Genomic DNA, 18534 nt, shown 5'->3' on the forward strand with positions numbered 1-18534 from the left:
TTTCTGTTCACATTACAATATAATCTTCGTGCTTCAAAATCCTGGCATAAATTCCCGCCAGTATGTTGTGGGTATGTTGGGCAACTACCACGAATACCCCCAAGCATTAAAAAAAGTATTGTGCCACTCTGAATATTAAAAAAAAAAAAAATAAAAAAATAAATGCTACTTATATTTTATTTAAACATCAAATGAATTGAAAATACATTTACTAAAAAAATATTGTGTAAATAAATCAGCTACTTCAAAAGCAATAAAGGAAATGGAATCTTCTTTAAATACTACATTTGAAGCGTTAAAAGATAGCGTGGAAGCAGTTAAACTAAAGCAACAAAATCAATTGCGTAATTTGGTTTTACACGCTAAATATAATAATTATGCCAGCAGAGATGATATGCATGCGACAAGCACTGGCAGCATGTCGTCAAGATTAAATAACTTACATCAGGTCTTTAAAGAAGACATTCAACCAAAAAATGCATTTAAGGAATTAAAAACTTTACATAGCACCGAAATCCTAGAAGATAATCCTTCGCCAACATATTTTAAATCAAAAATGCGTAAAATTGTAAATAATGAAAACGTTAACGATTATACAAATCTAAGCACACCACGTAGTTTAAGTGGTGCATCCATACGTAAATCTAAATATTCCTTTAGAGAGGATACACCTCAAACCAAAAATTCTTTATTGGATTCCTATAAACAAGATAGTTTAGACGATGATGCTGCACATTTTAAGAATTCCACAAATATTTCCTCTTCATTTTTGGAAGATATCAATTTATCTACGTATTGCGCACCTTCTACCAATCAAATACATATGAATTTTATAATGCTAATAGGACTTGTAGCTGGTGTATTAGTTTCCAAAGTCTTGCAATATTTACAATTATATTTGAATTGGCTTTGTGAACAAATTCTTCAATTGCGCAATAATCTTATGGGTAGCAATTCTTTGTGGGAATTTCTTAATTTCGATGACACTCGCCGTCTGCAAGTTCGCTCCAAGTTACTATTGTTGCCGCTCATATTTGTTTGCAGCTTAGTTTATAGTTTAATATATATTTTATATTTTATAGTGCGTTTCCTATTGACTACAGCACCTGATGGTTTAATTAAATTTGTTCAAAATTTCCATAATTGAATATTTGTTGGAGAATTTTGTGATTGTATATTTAATTAAGTTTTTACGTTGTTAATAAATTATGCTATTTATTAATTTGATTGAATTTAAGCATTTTTCTCAGTTGGAAATTTAAATTGTTCTCATTTGTATTTTTTTTTTTATAATCTTGAAAGATTTATGGTGAAATTTTGATGAAAACATAGGGTCTTTATAACTTGTTTTTCGAACCACTTTATCTTTATCGTCGAGAACTATTTTTTCAAACTCCTTCTTTAGAAAAAAGCACTTTACATTTGTCCATTTAAATATGAAAAAGTAGAGTCTAGTAAGAAATCATTCAACCTCATCACATCCAACATTTTCAATTGGTATACTCATTAATAAAATAGATTGGTTAATATCTTTTCACTTTTTTTTGTTTTAACAAAACATTACTTTGTATGCACCGCTTCTTATCTTTTTATTTTTTTTTATTACGAGTTCTAACTTTAATCACTAATCCCAAAATATGTTCTTACTCTGCAAAAGCTTTATTATGCTCCTCTTAACTGTGTGTCTTTTATAATTTTTATATTCTTTATATGTCTTAATCTAACAAAACAATTTTTACAAACGTTTTTTCCCATAGTAATAGAGAATAAAAATGAAATTATATTTAAAATTTAGATCAAATCCTGGCACACCCACCCAACCTCGAAGACCTGATTTTATTGGTCTCAATCAACAGCAACAACAACAATTGCAAAATCAACAGAATCCAACACAATCGTTTTATGAGTACACAACAAATGTGGCACCGACTTCAACGACTGGTTTACCACCACAGCATCCACAATTGCCTATAATACAACAACAACAGCAGCAACAACACCAACAAATGCTAATGCAACAACAACGTGCCATAATGCAACAACAGCAACAAGGTAAGTTTGTTATATTTGGACATCTCCTTAAATTAAAAAAATTCCTAAAGATGTGAAACAGTATAATCATAAATTTTCCCCATTTCAGGTGTCATTAACATCCAACAACAACACGCTGCAACTTTAGCCCAACAACCTTATGGCGGCAGTCCACAACGTCGTTTCCTATCCGAAGGTGAACTAGTGCGCCAGGGTTCTGGACCATCTGGAACGGCAGGCAGTGACTTGTCCTACGCCCGTTCAAATAACACTGTAGATAATATACGCGAATTGGCTGGCAGTCCTCAGCGGGGCGTTTATATGTGGAAAGATACATCACCCGGTTTCCAAGGTAGTTCTGGTGGCGGTGGTATTGGTGGCATGATGCCACCGCCATCATCAATGGGAGGCATCGGCAGTAGTGCGGGCACTATGCCATCAAGTATGCAGCATCATAGTACCGGAGGACCTCAGTATATAACAGTGAGCGGTGGAGCACAACAGGGTCATCCCTTAATAATGACCCATTCGAGAATGCATCAAACGCAGCCAGGAATACATGATTATCAACAGCAACAACATTCGGTATTTCATCGTTCCAATCCAACTAGTCCCACAACATTACCCTCTGCCTCACAGGGACCACCGGTTTCGTCGTATGTAATGCGTTATGGTAATGCATCATCAGCGGCTTCCTCATCGCAGCCACAACCCACAAGCTATAGTCAATCGATGGGTGGTGGCGGCGGTATTAGTGGTAATATGACACAGTCGGTGGCATCGACATCACAAGGTTATCAACCGAAAATACATGGCGGTGTGCCAGTGTTTCCCCCCAATCCCCAAGGCATGAATTCCTCCAATACCCAACCATCACCACAAATCAAACGCAAACAAACCCCCACACGACCCATGTCATTCGTCAGAGCACTCGAAATGACTGATTCGATGGAAATGCAAACGCTTGAGCAGCAGCAACAGCAACAACAACACCATCAACATCAGCCACTGCAACAGCAGCAACAACAGAATCGCAACAATGGTGCCATAACAACCGGTCAAGGTGTAACTGGTCACATGATGGGTGCTGCCCGCGCTAATACCACCACACCCACACCCGACCGTGCCAGTGTCTACGACATGAACTACGAGATTTCCGTATAACCCGTGCTCGTACCCGTCGTTGTAGCACCCGCCAACGCCTCTGCAACGGCTCTACATAACGCTTATGGACATAAGAAACTAATGGCGGCAAACAGCAGCTGCAACAGTAGTGGTGTTGGTGGCGGTAGTACCAATAGTGGCTACACTTTAAATAAATACAAAACTCATTTGAACCAACATCATCACCCACTTCATCATCTTCAACAGCAGCAGCAACAGCATTTTAGTGGCAGCAGTAGCAGTGGTATTATGGGTGGTGGTAATGTTAGTAATTGCAGTAGTGGTGGTGGCAGTGGTGGTAGTAGTGTTATTGTTGGTGTTGACGTTGGTGTTGCCGCTGCTGTAGCAGCAGCTACCGCCCCTGCAGAGCCGGCTGCCTATGCTTCCGTGGCTGTGGTTAATGCCAACTCTACAAATGGCAATAGTAGCAATAGTGTAAGACAACCAAATAAAAGAAAATTTTCCACTTTCTTTTAGTCGAAAAATACAAAACCAAAACGAAAAACTCCACTAATTGAACAAATTCTTAACATTCATACTCTCTTACACTATTTAACCCATTTTGAAAAGTTAAAAAAAAACTAAACTCTGCTCTTGCAAAACAAATGAAACTTCAACCAAAATGTATATAAATACGAGTATATAATTAAACAAATTAAATTGTCTTTTAGTTTATAAATTAAAAAACAAAACTCATTTATAGTGTAAAACTCTCCTTTCTCTCTCTGTCATTTACACAATCTCCTTTATCCTAAAACATTTACACTCTTACATTTATATAAAAAAAAACATATAACCCACTTATACATATTTACATATACATACGTATATTTTATCAAAATTATCACAAATTATTTATAGAAACATAAATAACAATTTGTATTTTAATCCTTATTATTTTATAGCCAAACTCCCTCTGCCCCTCCCTGCCTGTCTAACCCTTAACAATTCCCCTGTTAACTGATCCATGTTTCTGCTCTTGTAAATTATTTAATGAAACAATTTCATAATACTTTCTATCTACACTCATTTCTAGAAGAAAATGATGGCGAATATTTGGTGTAATTTTGTGGCAATTTAAAGAAATTGTTAAGTTTTAAGAAAAAATTAAAATTGTATTTAAACAAAGTGTTTAGTAGAATGTGTTTACGTTCGTAAACTTTATTTATAACTCCCCTGATATTTTAAGTGTTTGTATTATAATTTTACAAAACCATAGATTTGTTTTGTTTTTATATTTATATAAATGTTTTTAAAAGGTTATTGCATGCAACTTTAGTTTAAAAGTTTTTGATTATTTTATTAAAATATTTAAAATTCTCGCTTATTTAGAAAACAAAATAATTGCAATAATTTACATTTAATGGATTGGCTAAAGAAATACTGGAAAATTTATCAAATTAAAAATCTGAAATAAAATGGAAACGTGTAAACTTGTTTACCAATCTCATAAATGTACTTAAAACTGGTTTCTGCATGTCTTGTTTAAAGAAGAAAGTTTGAAATCTTTTAAAAGTCTAAAAAATTAATGAGAATAAAGCCTTTAAGAAGTTTATAGAAAAGAATGAAAAATATTTTTATGCAAAAGAACAAAATGCTTTAAATAATATTGAATACATGAATGGTTGATAAGCAAATAGGTAATGTTAAATGAAACACCTAAAAGTATGCTATACAATTGTGCAATTCCCTTGATTGCCCTTAAAAAACACCTAAATATTTGTCATTATTATTGTTTTAATAATTCTACTTCTATGCTCGTTAGTTTTGTTTTTAAGTTAATTAATTTTATAGTTCTTAAAGTTAAAACAAATTATTAGTAATGTGTGTTTATTTTTTTTTTAATTTTTAAATAAAATTAACTCTTAAGCATTTATTAGTTTTCTTGTGTTTTAAAAATATGTAATAATAAATGAATATATTACTCTTCTGCTATTTGGTTAATAAGTTATAATTCTTCCATTAAACAAAATATTATTTTTAATAATTGAATTCTTTTAATTTAAGTTATTTTTTTTTATTATTTAAAAAAATATTTCGTTTTTAAAACCAATTTGTGTTTATTTTTTAAAGTTAAATATTAAATTAAGTAAATATTTATCTATTTTCGAAAAAATACAAATAAAATTATTTTTTTTTTTATTTTATTGTTATTCCTATTTTGATAATGAAACAAAAACTAATTGCAATTTAAGTCCATCCATTTCAAAAAATTCAGTTCTTTGAATTGAATGAACTCTTGTAAACAGTAAATAAAAAGAAAATTAAATAAACATTTAATTATACTCCCAGTGTTTTAAGAAACAAAAAAGGATGCTTAAGATATTCCTTTATATTTATTTCTTTTTAAAATTTTGTGTAATAAAAATAAATCAAAACTTTTAAGTAAAACAAAAGAAAACGTCCCTTGTTGTTCGTTGTTATTGCAAAAAGAAAAAATCATTAAACATAATTAAATTTTGCACTTGTTTTAGTTAAATATTGTAAATGAACTCAGTAGTTGATTGTTATCAGTTTGGAAATGGAACGACTTGATATTTTTATATAGATTTTCCATAACACAGTATTTTGGTTACAAATCTAGATGGACAATATTATTTAGTGGTTATTCTAAATGGATTTGGGACTTGTTAAATCAAAAATATGTCTTTAAATGCTGTTGGATAAGTATTTGTGGAATTACAATAGGTTCTTGGTATTATGACTTAATATATAAATAGTGTTGTTGTTGTTGCAGCATCAACAACTGAAATTTGTTTAGGTGTAGATTTATTCTAACTCCGTAAGATTATGAATCCGGTGACTTCCCAGGAGAACCTGCCTTGATAGCATTGTTGTGTTCCTTAAACGAAAGCACCTTTTCGTCATGCAGATGTTTTTTTTGGCGAGGATTGTATACAGCCTGTTATTATTCTAAGGGCTGCGTTTTGTCAGTTTTGGAGCTTCTTTAAGCACGATAGATCTTTTAATTGAAAAATAACTAAATTATGAAAATTAAAAAAAAAATCGTTGAAAGATCAATTTGTGGCATAAACAATTGAAAATTTATTTTGGGCATATGACAACCATCAATAAAGCGTATACTGACTTCACACTGCGTTGGTAGCGTTGTTCAAGTGACAATCCATTTATAGTGATTTGCCAGAGTATATGATCAAGAAAGTTGGAGCAGCAAGACAGTTCGTTTGACAGTTTTTTTTCGCAAATTATAAGAGATTTAAAAACTTCTAAGGACAATGTGGTGGTTGTGGATTCGATTCTCACCAGAGACACTGATAAAGGAGTGCGCCCACCTAAAAATCTTGGGGGTCACATTTGATAGCCTATTTACTTCCTTAGCTCACGCCACTGCAATCACGCACAAACTGCGAAGTAGAAACAAGGTCCTTAAAGCGCTAGCCGGCAGCACTTGGGGTATGGATAAAGAAACCTTGTTAGCATATAAAATGATTGGTCGGTCAGTGGTTAATTATGTTGCTCCAGTGTGGTCACCTTCGCTCAGTGATACCCAGTAGAGAAACATTTAAATCTGCCAAAATGCAGCCCTAAGGACAGTAACGGTCTGCCTACAAATTACTTCGGAACATCACCTGCACGAGGAAACGAAGGTCCTCCCAGTCAAGGAACACAATGTCATGTTGACTTAACAGTTCCTCTTGGGATGTCATCGGACTTTAACATCACACAGTTGGACACTTCCCCGAGGCATGTCAGGAAGGTTCTTCGTATATACGAAGAAAACATACGCAGATATGTACAGGATCCATTAGATCAGTCCTCGTATACGGCAGCTTTGAACGACAATCATAGAGACGCCATAAATTCCGCAGTCGCAGGATACCGCATGAATTTCGAACTTGGTCACCTATAACAGACACGAAAGAAAACCTACCGCGGAAAACAAGAGTAGTTCTGGCACAACTAAGATCGGGATGGAGCAACAGGCTCAATTCCTACTGGTCACGTATAGACCGTGTCGTCCCCAACGAATGTCCTGCATGTGGTCAGGGTCGTCATGACAGCCACCACATATTCAACTGCTCAGCCAACCCTACTTCACTCTGTCCAATGGATTTATGGAGGCATCTAGTTAAAGTAGCCCAATTTTTTTGGCCTGGACATTGATGTATAGTTTTAGCTGTTACAACAATAACAACATAAAGGAGTGCACAACAGAACTGATGGAGGCCTACGATTATTACATCGGATTTGATGTAATATACAATTTCAAACTAACTATAACTAAATAACCACCCCTATTCTGCTTTTCGAATCGAAATTTTTTTTTAAAAATGTAGTTACGATCGCAATGTAGAATAAACACAGTCGTAAAACATTGAAATAAAATGGAATTGCTTCTTCTTTTCCTCTTTTTCTTACGATTCTGTTTTTTGTTGGATCGTAGCGTAACTGAATGGGGAAATTCGTATCAAAACAGTTTAAGATTGTAGGGGAACAAATTTGAATAATGTGGCTTATAACAACCAAATATCGAATTTTTACTGCTTCTAAAAATAAGATTAGATGTAGTTCAAAGTTGTCAAAATTGAACAGGTTTTTCACCAAAGTCGGAAGAACTTCGAGTATGTTATTTGTGGTAAAAATTCTACTTCTTTTTCCTCACTTTTTCGCTAGGTAAGTTTGCTAGCAAATTTATTTAAAAATGTATTTATCTCAATACTTATCTATGTACATATATGGTGCTAATACATATTTCCATTAAAAGTGGTATATGGTTCAATTCCCTTTTCATGGATATTGCTATGAACCATTGTATACTAAAATCACTACTAATATTTAGGATTATAAACTTCCACAAAAACTTTTGTCATAAATATTTGACTCCAAATGATTTACCACGTAGTAAATATTTATTTTTCCAGATCGTGTACAAATGAAACTTAATAATAATTAATTCTTATTTCATTTCAATAATTTAGAAATACCTTCTAAAAATATCACACATTCTTTAATTCTGAAACTGCCCTGTAAAAGTGAAATTGAATAAAAAATAAGAACCCAATTTTACTATGTTCAACCACAACTTTCTCATTTAAGTTTAAAAACTAACGATGCACGGTGTTATTAGGATTATAAATCTTTTTTATTTTATACCAAAATATTTCACAGTTACAGGAATTTTAAACGGTCCCAAACTATTTGCCCTTAAACAACTCACAATAAAAAAAACTATGCAATTTACTTTGAAAATTAAACAAAATGTAAAAATGTTATAATTTAGAAAATAATAATTAATACAAAAACGGCTTTAAACAAAATAAAATAAAAAATTAGTTAATTATTATATATAATTTTCAAATACATTTAGCAAAAACTATAGGATTTAAATAATGTGTATAATAAAAAATAAAAACTATTTAAATATATAAAAAACTACATATTAAATACAAAAAAAAAACTATTTAATTTCAGTTTTTAAAACTACATTTAAATGTTATAAACAAAAAATGGTATTGAGTAAAAAGTTTTAGTAAACAATTACAAGATTTTTTATACTAAATTAATATTGTATATCCTATGTAGTATATAATTTTCTTAATTTTCTTTAGATTTACAAAAAAAAAAACAAAATTATTTTAATTATGGCAACCTGTAATAGACACTGAAAAAAATTATGTATGTTACATGTATTTTTGTGTAATTTTACAAATATTTTTTTATGTAAAACTAAACTAATATAAGAAATTATGAACAAAAACCAGGCATTTTATAAAAAAAAAGAAGAATAGTGAATATTAAAAGCACTCAAAATCTACTTTAAAATGTCTTCATCCATTTCTATGTAAATAATACATTAAACATTAACACAATTTGAAAGTTTAATTTTGAAATTACGCTGAGTGTGTCATAACTGAATTAAATGCCTATTTTTTTAAGAAATATTTTTTTTTATAAAATTTTATTTCTTTTCCTTTTACATCTGTGCTATAATAAAAAATATATCTAAAAGCTGTGATACACGGTTGTCAAATCTTACAACGTTGTCAGTAAAATTGTGTGAACTTACAATTTTTCTTTTGTAACGTTGTCAGAAAAAACAAAATTTGTAAGTTGACACTGTTGTTAGACATGTCTGCACATTTTACTGCCAACGTTGTAAGATCTAACAACCGGGTATACATACATACATATACATACATATGTATACATTAAGCTATAGCTTAATGCCCATTTTGTCGATCTATTGGCATGCAAAACATTTTTCTTAAATAATAAAAGTCGATTCGTTTTGGAAATCTGCTAACAAAAACATAGACAATCAATCAATTTCTGAAATGCAAATATTGGTTTCATTTAATTTTAAATGTTTTAAAGTCCACTCTATTTTGCAAAGATTTAAATATTTTGCTAAAATTTATATAATAAAGGTTTGTAACGAAAAAAAATTTCCTCACAAAATTTGTTTCAAAAACCGTTTATAATACAAAAAATTGTTTATTTATGTATAAGATTATAGATTCTATGAATTGTGAAGAATGTCAATGAATTTAAGAAGAAAGTGATGCGTCTACGTATAAATTGAAAATCAATCTACTATTGTACCCAGTATTAAAAAAGGGGGCGAGATATTGATATTGTCCTTCCATATGTAAAGCATCCAAATATTCAAAATAAATTCTGGGTCCTTATTAAGTACCTAAATTCTCCGTCCATCGAGGCCTATGATTTCACATAGCCCCCAGAAAAGTACAGCACAGCAATGAAATTGGACAAAACTAGTTTTCTAGGATCGGTCCATAATTGACCCTGCCCCCTATGACATAATTATGAAATTCGCCATAATGAAGTTTTGAAGGAACCAGAATCGAAATTTTAAAAGGATTCATAATTGACCTTTCAGAAAATGTCTTTAATACTTTGTAATGGCTTAAAAGTGCAATTAAGTATGGCAGTGAATTCGACAAAGTAACGTTTATAAGAACCATATCTCTGTAATAAATATATTGAGGATCGATCCTTAATTGACTCTTGTGCTGATGTTTATAACTTAATTCATACTTCATAAATAAAATTTAAGGTCGAAAATTATAAAAGTAATTATAATAACTTTTGTTTGGTTTCTATAGAATATGTTTAAAATATGTCAGTCCATTCACTTAGGCTTCAGTTCTGTTGTAACCTTTTATTAGGGTTTATTCCGGAATTCAAATGATTGAAATCTTAATATATAAAAAATGGCCCAATAATAAAATTCAGGAAATCGTTGTATTTCATATACATACATATATGTATGTATACCTATAGGTATATGTATTACAAAGTTTAAACTAATGGTTAAATTCAGTATTTTGTATAAATCTTTTGTATATTTTTAATCAAAAATATTAAAAAAATGTTTATAATGGTAACATTAAATTATTAAAATTAGTATTAAAATATTATTAATTCCCGTTTGATCTATAAATTAAAAGCTAACTGTAATACATATTTATAGTTTATATATCATAATATAACAATTAGAAGGTAGAATCAGTAGAAGAGTACGTTCTCAATTTTACATGCCTTGAATTGATAACTCTCCCTACTGATTCTACCTTTTACTGGTTGTATCATGGTTTATATCTTTTAGTTCATATTTTAAAAATTTATTGTATTTGAAATTGTTGTTATTGTTTATAAGGACTTTTATTACTTAGACAAAAAAACGAAATTTTTCAAACAGTTCAACAACCTAATGTTTTCGTAACTAATATGCATTCTATTGAACCAGTATAGAACCAATGCCAAACTAGTGACTAAAAACTATGGCCTTGAAACCATTTAAGAAGTTCCATAGAACAACTTCCAGTACTAATGTCAAAATCACTAGTTTATATTAAATTCTTACATTTTCCAAAGATTTTCCATTTTCTGAAGATATAGTTTACAATATACGAAATAATATAAAATAACTATTTCGATCAAAATGGAATTCTGTAATATTAATAAAAAACATTAGAAAGAAGGAAGAAACGGTTTTGTGTAAATCGATAATTGTTATCTTGACACAATATTTCGCATAGGTTTCTAGAGAATTTATGTTTAAATGGCGGTATAAAAGCTGTTCATTTGAGATTTTGTTTTCATGCCTCAAAAAGTTTGGAACCAAAAAATTTTTTATTGGATATGAAATTTTCCATAGAATTTCTGAAGAATTATAGGAGATTAGAGCTTATGTTTTGCTTGCCCCTAAAAAATGATTACCAAAAGTATTTTTTACATATTTTTTGAACTACCAACGGACCGACTATAGGTGATATCATATTTGTTTTACTTTTTGTACTTCGTTGTAACTATTTCTCTGCGATTAAACAGGCATGTTACCACATCATGGCACATCATCTAAAATTAAGTTTCAAAATTACTAAAATACAAATAATAATAAAAAAATAAGCAAAATTAAAAACATTTAGTTAATTAAGATTGTGCATAATTTTTAGTAAACTTAACAGGTATAAATATTTAACATATAAAAAACAACAAAATCATAAAATTTAAAGAACAAAACTATTGTAAATTATTTATTAAGATAAAGAGAAAACAAATCAATTGCAAATAAGTTAAATAAATAAATTTAATGATTTTTGAAGAAGAAGAAAAAAAAAAACAAATAAAATTTAACTCAAAAATACAAATATTAAATAAATGTATAAAACATGTATGAAATTAAGAAATGTTTTATTCTTTTACTAGAGACCCGGTAACTAAAGTAATTTTAAAGTGTGGTTAACTTAAGTAATCATTAGTTTTGTTACTATATCTTATATATTTTTCCTGAATTTATTTTACGTCCCTTATGCACAAATAACTGTTCTGTTTAAAAGAATAAAAAAAGTCGTACACAATTTAATTTTAAATAATGCAAAAATAATTTATTTTAATAATCTTTTAAAAGAAATCCATTTTCAACCTTGGTTCTCCCACAATTTCAACATTATCCTCGCCCTTGTCAACGCCAAAATGCAATTCTCCACCACGTTGATAGGCCCAAGACATGCGTCGAGAAGTGAAATATATACCAAGATTTCCCTTGGGATCAATACTAATTACACCAGCAGTTTGTTTAAAACGTTCTGTCATTTCATCCAGTACCTTAACAGTGGCCTCTTGAGCACTCAAACCAAACATTTCAGTCAAAGCTAAAATTCTAGAGGCCACATTATAACGCATAATAGTTTCACCATTACCAGTGGCCGAGACACAACCAGAAGCATTGTCTGCATAAGTACCACCGCCCAAAATTGGTGAGTCACCAATACGTCCCGGCATTTTACCAGTTATGCCACCAGTAGAGGTAGCAGCCGCCACATTACCATAAGCATCAATAGCAACTGCACCTACGGTGCCAGGTGAACCAAAAATTTCCTCCTCTATGAATCGGCTGCCATTATTAAAACTATTTTTGAAATTCTCCAAAGCCTTTTTAGCGTTTTCTGTAACTAAAGCTCCTTCGGGCAAAAATTCAAAACCTTCTGCTTTAGCATAAGCCATAGCTCCCTCTCCAGCTAAATATTTATGCCTGGTTTTATCCATTATACTGCGAGCCAACGATATGGGATGCATTATATCCTTAGCTACCGATACACAACCGGCATTCAAGTCATAACCATTCATAATGGCAGCATCCATTTCTACATTACCCTCCCAAGTAAGCACGCCACCATAGCCAGCATTGAAGTTTGGATCTGATTCTAAGTACTGTACCGCTTGTTGGACAGCATCTACCACATTGCCAGTGCTTTTCAAAGTTTCGTAACCAATACGGGCAGCCAATTTAACACCATGCTTTGCAATGGGTATCTTAGAATCGGATATATCTCCGGCACCACCATGAACTAATATGGTGGGCGTAATAGTTTGGGACTATAATAAGAAAATTAGTGGGTTCTTAGTGAACAAAAGTAATTAATAAATTAAAGTATCAATAAGGGCCAATCTTTAGGTGAAAGATTAGCGATTAAATTAAAATTAATCCTCGAAAGATGTTTTTGAGTACTCAATTAGTTTTGTTTGCAAGTTTAAGCGCCCAATGGAGATCTTAAGCACGAAATGCAAAAGTGTAAACAGCTGATGCAAAAAAATTAATAAAATTTTTATAAATATAAAAATTAAAATGTTCTATTTATTGATTAGTATAAATTATGGACACTTCAAAATACATTTTTTTGTTTTTAATTTAAGTTTTCATTAATTTTCATATTAAATTTACAATTGTCTTCTTCTTTTTTATAAAATATGCATTGTTTTGATAACAAACAGTGACATTTTCTTTTGGTTTGTATGGCAACACTGCGAAGTTTAATCTTGTACTCAAAAACATCAAAGGGGATTAACATAAGATTAAATTTATTTTTAGATTAACTAATCTGATTATTAATTGGCATTTGATTACCATCTCAAAAACCCGCTCTAAAAATGCATGATTAATATTATTTAAAATAGTGTTAATATTAATTATAATTAAAAAACTTCATATATTTTAAAACTCACCGATATTTGATTATAAACACCACATAATATCAAAGACACAAGAATATACTGAAAGAGACAGAAAATTAATATTAAAATATTTGGCACTTCCTACACGTGATTACAAAATGGGAAAAATGTTTGTAAATTAATTAGTAGGAAGTGAATTTCTACCCTCTTTTAAAAAAATGGGGGTATATTGATTTTGTCATTCCGTTTGTTACACATTGAAATACATCCTGCTCGTATACTCTTAACAGTATATGTTTATTAAAAGCCCGCTAGGCCCCAAACGGGAGGAGCTAAGATTCTGACCCTTTTCCACAAATAATGTACATATATAGCTCTGTATTGAGAATGGGCAATATAGGTTTAACTACTGCTCGAAAGTGTACATAATGTTGGTGCTTATAAAATGTATGACCGAATGTCTGCTTGAAAGGGACTGGAATTTCTTCGAAATATTATCTGTTCTTGAAATGGTATTTCAAAAGTTCAAAATAGTATATAATAACCAGTGCAGTAAATTAAACCATTTAACTACATTCTAAATAATCCGATCTGCAACTCTCAAAATGGAAAATTTTATTCAAAATTAATCAATTGTGCAATCTAATCTAAATAATTAAATTTCCTTCATTACTTTACATTAACTTAATAACCAAACGGAGAAAGTCAATAAACGGCTTGCAAAACGCACAATAAACAAGTTTTATTTTCACTTTTTATTATCGCTTTTAATTAATATAGTATTTATGTGTATAGCCGTACCTTTAAGTGCCGCATTTTTTTAAATGTTCAACGCAACGGTCAGTTATGAACTGAAAACAATATTTATTTTATTTGATGCTTGCAATAAATAAATTTACTTCCTTAATCAATACGGCCGAAAACATTTTATTTCTCAACTGTGATAACTTATCTGCGATAAAATATGGTGTTTAATTTAATTTTTTAGTTATTTAATGGAATATTATTAAATGCACTGAAAACTTTAGCTACTGGCAAATTCAATTAATTTTTTTTCGAAAATTTAAAATTTTTTAATAGTAAAATTTAATCTGTATCTAATCTATGAGATGAAATTTTTGATAAAGAAAAATTTATTAAAATAACAAATAATAACACAGGCTAACAAAAATTTTAAAAAGTCGAAACCCAGAGACCAAATTAAACTTTTCTAAAGGATTGATCAGCGCTGAATTTGAATCTGGCCTCAGAATCCATCACATCAGGTTATCGTGTCGTGAAGTATAAAAGTTGTTATATCGTTTGAAAATTCCAATCTGTCGGCTTTTAAATAAAGGTTTAATCACTGTCTTCTATCTTCTTCTTTTTTGGAGATATCTTAGCATAACGTTTGAGATAACAATAAATTTCCAAAAAATGTAAAACATTTAAAACAACAAAATACATTGAAATTTTAGTACGGGACTAACTTATCTAGAAACAACACATAAAAACTTACTGCCCTGACGAGTACGGGAACAGACATTATAATAAATAGGAAATTCTCGTTTTTCAAAAATAACTGCCTACCTAATAAAACATGCTAATGTTTGAACATTCATGCATGTCATGCCAAAATGCAACACTGTACTTAGAATTGTAATAGATTACGATAAAAAGTGACAGTTGATAGAAAAAAAAAACTAAATTAAAGACGGAGAAAAAAGGAATTCATCATAATTTTTTTACTGCGAAAAATTGCACTTGAACATTTTCTAATGCTTGAGGGTATTGGAAAAAAGATTAATAACAGTCATAACTATTAAAAACCCATTTAATATTGCACTTTAACATTGTTATCAAAAATTATTTCGAGGAAAACAAAACCTTTTTAAAAAGTAAATAAATTGCTCTCAATTAAAAGAAAAACAACAACAAAATACAAAGCAAAAACAAAAAGGTAAACAAAGAAAGCAGAAAAAATACTCATAGACAAACATTGGAAGATAATTTTGTTGTTTTTTTTTTTTCATTTTGGGATTTCTATAATTATTGTGTGTACATATTCTTTTGTAAGAAGTGCAACGAGATAGATTAATCAGTCGGTCGTTTGGTCGTTCGATTTTTGGTATCATTTTGTCAAATATCATTGCACTCACTGCCGTGTAAAGTTTATCTTGTCGCCAGAAGCAATCGGTTGCTGAACTCTGTTTTTTCTAAATTATGGGTCGTGTATTTTTGGAACATTTAGGTGGCACACGTCTATTCAATTGTGCTCAATGTCAAACAAACTTAACTAATCGAAATCAGCTAATAAGTACTCGATTCACTGGAGCTACGGGTAAGTGCATTGTGTAATGTAATTTTTAATTTTATTACTAGTATGCACCTGCATACAAGCATAAATATTTATTTACTTTTAAAAATGTGCTAATTTGTTTCTTATTTTATTACTTATTATTTTTTTTCCTGTAATCTCTGTGGGGTGATTATCTTCTTGCTGTTGGTTGGAATATTGTTATTATTTATTGAAATAGGACGAGCTTATCTCTTCAAGCGTGTAGTCAATTTAACCTTTAGCAATATCCAGGAGCGTGTTATGCTTACTGGAAGACATATGGTACGCGATGTGATGTGTAAAAATTGTAGTGTTAAACTGGGCTGGATGTACGAGTATGCAACAGATGAGGCACAAAAGTAAGTATTCGCAATTACAATGAATTATTTTTACTCTTTTATTTTTATACTGGAAATTTCTCAATTCGTTTTTGCAACAAGAAACCGAATATCAGTCCAATCCTGCTGGATCTTAAGCGTTTCATGACTATTGAATGTTGGAAATACATCACTGATCTGCATCTGATGATTATTTTGAGTAAATAAAACTATAATATCGCATCTGTACGTTTTTTTAAATTTTCTGTGATGCATTTCCGAACGTACTGCGCATCAGATGCATCATAGTGATATATTTCCGAACAGTCCCTAAATCTTTACTTCAGTCCCCATTATGACATGTGACATATTGTCTTATCGCTGTAATTTTAGGACTGATGACGCTGCAATTATTAGGACTCTATATCCATCAGACTATAAAGTTAAATATTGTCTGGAATATAATTTAAATACATTAAAAAGTACATCTACTGTCAGCCTTAATTAAACAAATCCTTATTTCTGATTTTTTAAACAAGACTTATTAAAAATAAAAAAATAAATACTATGTATTTTCTCCTTTCTTGCAGATATAAAGAAGGTCGTGTTATTTTGGAATATGCCCTAATCAGTGAAATTGAAGGTTTCCCTGAAAGTATAACACCAGTTCATTGATTTGTTGAAACATTCAACACACACAACTACAATCTCTAGTTTGCCCTCACTTTAATACTTAATTAATTTAAATTTAAATAAATACTTTAATCTTAATTTATGTTCTTCAAATAAAACTCTAATATAAAAAAATGAGAAAAAATCTAAAAAAAATATTAGTTTTTATAAGATAAGTATTTAAGTATCTTATTTTAAGCCTTTACACCAAATTTAAATAACATTTAATATAGTTTTTTTTTCAAAATTATCAACTAATTTTAAGTAAACGGAGGCTTTAAAGCTTAACGTACATTAATGAAATTTTAATAAAAAAAACTTTATTTTTCTCAAAAAGTAGTTTGTTTTTTCTTTAAATTTTATTAAAATGCCACAAACATTTGTTTGCTAAATTAACAGTTTCCTCTTTTAAAAAAATGAATAAAGTTAACATAAAAAATTATATAGGGAAGGAAGTAAAGCAAAAAGAAAACAACTTTAGGAAATCAGAATGTGTAATTTCTTTAGCTTTTTTATATATAGCTTGATTCTCGTGTCGATCCTTGTGTTTATATTAAAATTTCCTAATTCCCACCTTATAGTCTACCGGTTTTTTGAGCCATGGCTAAAGCATTTTCATTGGCAATCATTTGGAATTCCTGGAATCTTTGTGATATACGTTGATTCATTTTCAAATACTTTTCCATACAATTCAAGGAACATTTTTCCTACAAAAAGAACAACAACAAAGAATTAGTATTAGTAGTCAAGGTTTTAGAAGAAATTTGTTTTTTTTTCTTTTGCTTACCTCGCTGTCCTTCACTTGTCGGGAGGTGAAATCTCTAACACAATCTGTGAAACACATTTCAGATAATTTATTGTATGACATTAAAAAATCTGAAAACTAAATTTTAGAAAAGAATCATATTTAGCCAATTCATGATATTTTCTTCTATTGTCTATTGCTATAGTGGCGTGCAAATATCTTTTGGTCTTACCGTTTTCATTTGTTCTTTATCCAAAGATTCCAGACTGGCGGTATTTGCTTCAACGTTGGCCATTTTTATTTGTTAATATATTATTGAGTTTAATTGAAAATTTTATGAAAAAGTATTGAAATTATGCTTTCTGCTTGAGTTTTTAATGTTGTAATCAGTTTTTTTCTTTAATAAAGTGTGTGTTAATGTTGTTGTTGTTGGAAAAAAGACATGCTGTCATTGACAGTCTCAGCTGTTTTGTTTTTGTCTGACAGTTTTGTGTTTAACAGCTCTGTTTTACAGAGTTTTATTATTCTATTACAATTTGAACAGAGTTGTTAATAGTATTAACAGTACAGTAAAACATTTTTAGAATAATAACAGTTAAATATAGTGTTGGTACATTTATTGTCAATAAAATGTTTTTATTAAAAACTCAAACTAATATATTATTTTTTCATAATTCGAAATCTGCTCATAGCATAAAACTATCAGCTAATTTGAACAAATTGAACCGCATTAAACAAATCTTCAAATCTCTGGTTTTTCACTATTCCACAGTGGGACAGAAACAAAATATTTTTGGAAATAAATCTGTTATTATGTTATGTTTTGATACCAGAATGTTGTTTTTTCA

The 18534-nt window shown here is 30.1% G+C and overlaps 5 protein-coding genes across 8 annotated transcripts; 3 read left to right on the forward strand and 2 right to left on the reverse strand.

Annotated features, from left to right (window-relative positions):
- Positions 1-262: 262 nt before the first annotated feature.
- LOC119605518 (mediator of RNA polymerase II transcription subunit 15-like) lies at positions 263-5480 on the forward strand. The gene is made up of 3 exons (XM_037958680.1): positions 263-1011; positions 1796-2052; positions 2141-5480. The coding sequence occupies exons 1-3, from the start codon at positions 263-265 to the stop codon at positions 3193-3195; spliced, it is 2061 nt and encodes a 686-aa protein (XP_037814608.1). The 3' UTR covers positions 3196-5480.
- Positions 3277-3672, forward strand: LOC119605515 (MOB kinase activator-like 2). The gene has a single exon (XM_037958678.1). The coding sequence runs from the start codon at positions 3277-3279 to the stop codon at positions 3670-3672; it is 396 nt and encodes a 131-aa protein (XP_037814606.1).
- Positions 5481-12041: 6561 nt separating the features above from the next.
- LOC119605516 (probable isoaspartyl peptidase/L-asparaginase GA20639) lies at positions 12042-14488 on the reverse strand. Its single transcript, XM_037958679.1, has 3 exons — positions 14437-14488; positions 13687-13734; positions 12042-13059 (listed from the first exon to the last, which is right to left on the reverse strand). Exons 1-3 carry the CDS (start codon positions 14449-14451, stop codon positions 12085-12087), a joined length of 1038 nt encoding a protein of 345 aa, XP_037814607.1. The 5' UTR covers positions 14452-14488; the 3' UTR covers positions 12042-12084.
- Positions 14489-15294: 806 nt separating this feature from the next.
- LOC119605521 (protein yippee) lies at positions 15295-17277 on the forward strand. 4 transcript variants are annotated; one of them, XM_037958688.1, is made up of 4 exons: positions 15295-15574; positions 15692-15955; positions 16152-16311; positions 16860-17277. In XM_037958688.1, the coding sequence occupies exons 2-4, from the start codon at positions 15838-15840 to the stop codon at positions 16942-16944; spliced, it is 363 nt and encodes a 120-aa protein (XP_037814616.1). In that variant the 5' UTR covers positions 15295-15574; positions 15692-15837; the 3' UTR covers positions 16945-17277. The 4 variants fall into 4 exon arrangements, with proteins under 4 accessions (XP_037814616.1, XP_037814617.1, XP_037814618.1 ...); XM_037958689.1 differs by having other exon boundaries at positions 15308-15574; positions 15695-15955; XM_037958690.1 differs by having other exon boundaries at positions 15308-15512.
- LOC119605522 (mitochondrial import inner membrane translocase subunit Tim9) lies at positions 17261-18166 on the reverse strand. Its single transcript, XM_037958691.1, has 3 exons — positions 17919-18166; positions 17729-17824; positions 17261-17648 (listed from the first exon to the last, which is right to left on the reverse strand). Exons 1-3 carry the CDS (start codon positions 17979-17981, stop codon positions 17517-17519), a joined length of 291 nt encoding a protein of 96 aa, XP_037814619.1. The 5' UTR covers positions 17982-18166; the 3' UTR covers positions 17261-17516.
- Positions 18167-18534: the final 368 nt, after the last annotated feature.

Source organism: Lucilia sericata, unplaced genomic scaffold (assembly GCF_015586225.1).
Source record: "Lucilia sericata isolate MDLA Ls3-8-SP2 unplaced genomic scaffold, ASM1558622v1 Contig000493F_arrow, whole genome shotgun sequence".
Taxonomy (NCBI): domain Eukaryota; kingdom Metazoa; phylum Arthropoda; class Insecta; order Diptera; family Calliphoridae; genus Lucilia; species Lucilia sericata.